Consider the following 7,431-nt stretch of genomic DNA (forward strand, 5'->3'; position numbering starts at 1 on the left):
TTTTAAAACATCAATCTCACACCATTACCAACTATCCATTAAAAACAAGAAGACTCAAGTTCACAACTAGGTCTTGTCTAAAAAAGAATATAGATTTAGAGATAATGGCAGAAAAGCCTAAAACTATGATTTTTTTTTTTTTTTGCCATCATCCACTTAATAGATACAAACATCTGAATAGATTTTCCCATTCTGGAAGGCCTATCTAGGATGCAAATTTCCGTGTTCCTAATGAGCAGTCTCGTACACAACCTCCCTCTGTTGTACTTTTCAGGAAAACCAGTACTGTAAACACAGATCTACCTCTTAGGAACAATTTCTGCCAGATAGAGTATCCTATATAGTCAATTTCTTCAAGAAATATTAACAATAAGATCAAATCAAACTTGCCTGTCCAAAACTGTTACACTAAGTATCACTTAAAATAGGACAGGGGAAAGTTAGAAAAGGCTATTACAGAAAGATTTTGTTAAAAACAGATTAAGATAATTGGATCCAAACGAAGGCTATCGTTATATAACCTTGGTCTTTTCCCTTCCTCTTCTAACCTTCACACACGTCCACTTAGGTTTAAAATAGGCACTATTTTCTTTTAACCACTGCTAGATACTAATGGTTGCTGCTGCTACTGCTGCTAAGTCACTTCAGTTGTGCCCGACTCTGTGCGACCCCATAGACGGCAGCCAACCAGGCTCCCCCGTCCCTGGGATTCTCCAGGCAGGAACACTGGAGTGGGTTGCCATTTCCTTCTCCAATGTGTGACAGTGAAATGTGAAAGTGAAGTCGCTCAGTCGTGTCCGACCCTTAGCGACCCCACGGACTGCAGCCTACCAGGCTCCTCCATCCATGGGATTTTCTAGGCAAGAGTACTGGAGTGGCTTGCCATTGCCTTCTCCAATACTAATGGTTACTCAACAAAATAAATCCGGTTTCAACAGTTTTCTCTTTCTTTCCTAATTAATAAGTACAAAATAGAACACGTATTTCTCATATTTTCATATCTTCCTAAACTTATTTTTCACCAAAAGCAAAACACTTTTATGGCCCTGAATTCTCCTCTTTGTTAAGAACTTTATTAGCAATTAATTTGAGCTTCTTCAAGTCACATAATTCTTTTTTTTCCCCCCCAAAGTAAAGCTCATTCTTTTTATACTTCAGTTCAGTTCGGTCGCTCAAGTTGTTCCGACTCTTTTGCGACCCCATGAATCACAGCACACCAGGCCTCCCTGTCCATCACCAACTCCCGGAGTTCACTCAAACTTCAGGCCTTCCTAATTCTAGGGTAGGCTATGAATTGTTTGAAAACTGAAATCTTACTTCTGAAAGACAAAAGTGTAGAATCAGAAGTTTAGGGACTTAAAGTTTCATCGGAATTGACTTGGCCAAATACATTTCTCCCTTCCTCTTTTTCTGCTGGTAAACAAAACTTTAGAAACCATTTACTCTTATGCCCAAAATACTTTACTTTGTACTATCAGTAATGATAAGTACCTGTCTTCCCAAAAGACACAATTCGATAAAATTTTGTAACATATAGCATATGACTTAAGTGCAAAAATTTATCCATTTCACCTTTAATTACCAAAACAGTGATCTAGGTTTTTAAGGTGAGTAAGGCAGCCCTTTCAATTCAAAACTCAGTGAATGAACTCTAAATAGCCTATTAAATGCTGCAGAGGTGGCGCACAAGTTAAGATGGTGTGAAGAATGAGATCAAAAGTTGAATCAAGCAGTTAGAAAAAACGTACAAGATAAAAATGTACGAGCCATAATTCCACAGGAGAACCAGATGTGTTTTTGTCGGGGGAAAATCTATATGCATGTGGTTCTGTCATGACTAAACTGGCAAAAATAGTAAACACAAGGCTCCAGAATACCCAACAGTGCAAAGTAATTTAAACAGCACTCTAAATGTAAAATAGAACATCCTTACAAGAGTTTAAAAAAAAAAAAATCACAATAAACCTCGCTATTGATTTTGCTTGTCTACAATCATTTCCCTCTTTCACAAAACACAAATCCAGAGATTCAGTACCAAGAAATGACCATCTATATTTTTGAATAACAAATCTAAAATACTGTCAGGTTTACTGAACAAATTATCATTTTTTTGAGTTTCAATGCTAAACAGCTAAAAGAAATCTACAATTCATATCTCGAAGGAGGGAAACCTCTTGGCATCTTTCCAAAGCAAATCGATGATTCAGAGTGGTTTCGATCTTTTTCTCATTCTTCAGTTTTGTTTAGTCTTTTTTTTTCCCCTTGTCCATCATCACTCAATTTTCCCCTACATTTTCATTGACTGTTGTCTTACACATCAAGCTGTCTTACACATCAAGCAAGCTAGCTGATTCATATTTTTGATTATGTTATCCTTCAAGGTATTGTTTAACCACTATTCCAGTTAAAAGTTGAATAATATCACATCTGGGATTTGCTTCAAAGTAATGGAGGTGGGGGGCTTCCCAGGTGGCTCAGTGGTAAAGAATCCACCTGCCAAGTAGGAAATGCGGTTTCAATCCCTGGGTTGGGAAGATCCCCAGGACAAGGAAATGGCAACTCACTCCAGTCTCTTGCCTGGGAAATCCCAAGGACAGAAAAGAGTGGCAGGCTACAATCTATGGGATTGCAAAGAGTCCGACATGACTTATCGACTGCTGCTGCTGCTGCGTCACTTCAGTAGTGTCCGACTCTGTGTGACCCCACAGACAGAAGCCCACCAGGGTCCCCCGTCCCTGGGATTCTCCAGGCAAGAACACTGGAGTGGGTTGCCATTTCCTTCTCTAATGTGTGAAAGTGAAAAGTGAAAGTGAAGTCGCTCAGTCGTGTCCGACCCTTAGCGACCCCACGGACTGCAGCCTACCAGGCTCCTCCATCCATGGGATTTTCTAGGCAAGAGTACTGGAGTGGGGTGCCATAACAACAAATGGAGGTGGGAAGAGTAAGTGAAAGTATGGAGAAAACAGGTTTAGCTGTGACAAAGCTCTGTAACAGAAGCATCATATATTATACTAGTCTTTTTTCTTGCATGTTTGAAATGTATCTTTAAAAAACTCAAAAGATTATATGAAGATAATTCTTTGTTGGTCATCAGACGTCAAAAAATGTCTTACAGACTGATGGTAAAAATATATAGGATACAGGAAGCACCATAAAAGTTAGGACAGGTTAACCATTAAAAAAAAAAAAAAAAGCTATAGCTGAATTTAACACAGTAAACTCAGAAAACACCATATTCAATCTTTTAAAAGGAGGGGAAAAGAAAACAGGAATTTCTTTTTTGAGGAAAAATATGAGCCAGTAAGTAGAGACAGAATAGAATTTTTTTTAAAAAAAATCACCATTTGCCATTTCCAAGGAAATAACTTATTTATTCAAGGATTATCAATTGACAATAAATAACTAGACAAAAAGTTATTGAGGAACACAGTTATCGACCCACAGATTACTAACTTCAAAGGGAGAAATAATCCTTTACAATGGCAAGACCCAGCAGTCATTACCCTAACCAGGTGAACAAACTTAAACCATTGCTAACAGTGGAATAACCTAGCATGAAGTACCTTTTGATGCGATCCTGTATTATACACAAAAATATTTAACCTGAATATTATCAATGCTCTGAGTTTAGACATAACTGTTAATTTCCAGGAAATACAGAAGATGAAAGAACAAGTTGAATGATACCTCACACACACAGATCAAATAAACCCAGACAGAAAATGAGAAGTTCTACAAGAGAACTGTTCTGAATTCTTCGAATAGTCAATAAACATCCTAGGGGACAAAAAAAAAGAGTGACTATTCAAGAGACATATTCCAATGATGCAAATAACCTATAGATTCAGATTTTTAAAATAATAAAACCTATGAGTCACACTGCCTTCTGGAGAACAGGAAATTTGAATATGGACTAATTTTTAGAAGTGATATGGTATTACTATTAATTTTCTTAGATGGGAAATCGTATAATGGTATAATGGTTATGAAATAGCATTAAGTTCCTTATACTGTATAAGAGCATGCTGAAATAAGGGGGGCTGAATATGTGTTGACTTACTTTCAATTAAGTATGTTCAAGATATAAAGCAAATATGGTAAACACTCAACAACTGTCGATTCTAGGTGAAGAACTGTACTAGAGGCATTCACTGCACTTTTCTTTATGTCCTAAACTTGGCACATAAAACTAACGGGTGAAACTTTTTTCAAAAAATTACCACTTTCTCTCCCACTTAAAACACCACAGTTCTGCGTTGAAAACGTCATGGCACCATTTCAGTGTGTTTACAATTTTAGATAAATTTAAGAATTGACGATGAATTCGTGAAACTTTCAATGAAAACCTTAGGACATTACTCCTCCTCCACTTGCAGGTGACAAAACATGAACCCAGAAAAAGGGTAGTATATGTAAACAGATGTGACGTAACAATTTAAAGACTTTGCAATCTGGGACATTCTAACAGCATGTAAAATGTAAATACTGTTAAAATTTCAGGACAGAAATTTGTCGACGAGCAAACACAAAATTCAGTTTACCCAAACTTTCCCGACAAGAAAAACATTCCGATTTTGCCTCATCTCTGTCAACCTCCAAGAACAGTTCCCACTCCACAAGCCGGGCACTTGAAAAACGGAAACATAAGTGTATTTCGTTGCTATGGCAATGGGAAATTTCAGGAACTCGAACTTGAAATCTGCAGTCTATCTAGCCTCCATTTTAAAAACCATTTACCTAAACATACTGAACTTAAATCGAAAAAATAAAAAACTGACATCTTTCATAAAATATCAGTTTCCTCTTTCAAACTAAAAGGTAAAGACTATCCTACAAAATTCTGAATAAAAAGCAAAAGGAACAAATCATTTAACAAAAAACCTTAATTTTGTAATACTTATATGTCACATATCCAGTACTAAAACAGCTGTTTCTATTTACAGTGGCCATATCGGACTTCTCATTTCGGATTTATCAGATTCTACAATTATCTGTGTCCTTGGAAAAACGAAAATGAAATGCTAAGGGAGGGAGAGGGATAAAGCCACAAATTTCCCAATTTGGCATAATGATCCGCTACTCCTAAACTGCTTCCTCCCTCACTCGTTCTGGCGAGAATCTATTTCTTCAGATCAGTTTCATCTCATTATTTCTCAAACTAGTAACCAGTTTCTGGTTACAGTGTATATCGGAAAGGCGGTTGGAGAGAACACTGTCAAGTTTTTCGAAAACAGCGAGTACACGTTAAAATAATCAATTCCTAACCCCTAAACACCAAAATGGTATTAAAGGAAAGAATCTCACCGGGTAAATCCCATAAACCTAAACAGGACGGAGTAGTTTACCAGCTATTGTCTAAATCAAATATTTGTTCATATTAACCCCTAAGACAGAGAAGCCAAAAAAGAGTTTCAAATCTCAGTCAGATCTCGCTCCCCTTTCCCACCGTACTTCTATCCCCAGCCCTTGGGATTCATTAGACCCCTGATTCCTTCCTCAAGCGAATATGGCTGGAGTACTCGGACGAACAGAGACGTGGAGAGAAGAGGTCGCCACGAGGCCCCACCACTCTCCTTCCTCACCTGCTCCGTGGCTCCGTCTCCTGACATGGCCTCAGCCGATTAGAATTACGAACTTGCCCGCGATGCCAAGCTAGAAAAGAAAAATTAAACTAAAAACCACCCCAAACCAGTAAAGTTGCCCCCTGCCCTGCGGAGCCAGACGGCCAACACAGATCGCCACCGCCCACTCAGATATGAATTAAAATGGCTCCGTCCCGGCCGGCCGAGCAGGGGGTGTGGCTTCTGCATCAACTTCCGGGGCAGTGGGCTGAGCTAAGAGCGCAAACTCCTAGGTTACTCAACCGCGCAGAAGCAGAAAGACCCCAGGGGGCGGGCCTAGCGCCTGTACTGACGTCACAGCCCTGCACCAGCGAGGCGCTTCTCGAGAGAGCTGCAACCGGCTGGAAGGCGGGAAACTGTTTCTCCTGGAGCCTTCCACGCCTTTTGCAATTTAATTATCAATCTTCGGAGCCGGGCTCTTAACTGTTAAAGCCTGAAATCGGTTCAGTTCAGGCAAACTGGCCATCTTATGGATCAGTGCTTAGCGTTAAATTTCTTGTTGTTCCGTCGCTCAGTCATGTCCGATTCTTTGCGACCCTGTGTACTGCAGCAAGCCAGGCTTCCCTGTCCTTCACTGTCACCTGTCACCCGGAGCTTGTTCAAACTTACGTCCACTGAGTCGATATTTTAGAGATGAGGACTCTATGGAGTTTTCTCAGCTAATGTGCTTCACACTTTTCCCGGTATGAGGGGAACAGATCAAGCCAATGTTAATTTATGCCTTCACCGATTACTCACGTGTCAAAGATTTGAAGGCTGGGTTTTGAGCTTGGCACCCCACCATGGTGTTTGGTTAACAGCGGTGAGGCTCTAGAACCGGACATGGAACAACTGATTGGTTCAAAATTGGGAAAGGAGTACGTCAAGGCTGTATACTGTCACCCTGCTTATATAATGTATCTGCAAAGTGTTGTTCAGTCACTCAGTCGTGTTTGCCTCTTTGCGACCCCATGGACTGGAATCATGCCAGGCTTCCCTGTCCTTCACCATCTCCCAGAGCGTGAATACATCTTGTGAAATGCCATCTTGCAAAATGCTGGGCTGGATGAAGCACAAGCTGGAATCAAGATTGCTGAGAAAAATATCAACAACCTCAGATATGCACATGATACCACTATAACAGCAGAAAGTAAAGAAGAACTAAAGAGCCTCTTGTTGAAGGTGAAAGAGAGTGAAAAAGCTGGCTTAAACTCAACATTCAAAAATCTAGGATCATGACATACAGTCCTATCACTTCAAGGCAAATAGAAGGGGAAAATGTGCAAACAGTGTCAGATATCATTTTGGGGTACCATTTTTGGGTATCATTATTGGGTACCAAAATCTCTGAGGACAGTGACTACAGTCATGAAGTTAAAAGATGCTTTCTCCTTGGAAGAATAGCTATGACAAACCTAGACAGTGTGTTAAAAAGCAGAGACATCACTTTGTCAACAAAAGTTCATATAGTCAAAGCTATGGCTTTTCTGGTAGTTGTGTAAGGATGTGAGAGTTGAACCATAAAGAAGGCTGAGCGCAGAAGAATTGATGCTTTTGAACTGTGGTGCTGGAGAAGACTCTTGACAGTCCCTTATATAGCAAGAATATCAAACCAATCAATTCTAAAGGAAATCAACCCTGAATATTCATTGGGAGAACTGATGCTGAAGGCAAGGCTCCAATATTTTGGTCACCTGATGCGAAAAGCTGATTCATTGGAAAAGACCCCAATCCTGGGAAAATTTGAGGGCAAGAGGAAAAGGGGGCAACAGAGGATAAGATGGTTGGATGGCATTACTGACTCAGTGGACATGAGTTTGAGCAAATTTGC

General features: G+C 39.8%; 1 protein-coding gene across 2 annotated transcripts in view; it reads right to left on the reverse strand.

Annotated features, from left to right (window-relative positions):
- The window catches only part of CSTF3 (cleavage stimulation factor subunit 3), a 66,358-nt gene extending 60,563 nt beyond the window's left edge, over window positions 1–5,795 (reverse strand). For both annotated transcript variants that reach the window (XM_055423802.2, XM_055423801.2), the window contains exon 1: window positions 5,583–5,795. In XM_055423802.2, coding sequence (XP_055279777.1) covers window positions 5,583–5,609 — 27 coding nt within the window. In that variant the 5' untranslated portion in view covers window positions 5,610–5,795. The remainder of the gene's footprint in view (window positions 1–5,582) is intronic.
- Between the last annotated feature and the right edge of the window lie 1,636 nt (window positions 5,796–7,431).

The sequence above is a fragment of the Moschus berezovskii genome, chromosome 14 (genome assembly GCF_049115385.1).
Source record: "Moschus berezovskii isolate FMDL1 chromosome 14, NW_MosBer_1.0, whole genome shotgun sequence".
Taxonomy (NCBI): Eukaryota; Metazoa; Chordata; class Mammalia; order Artiodactyla; family Moschidae; genus Moschus; species Moschus berezovskii.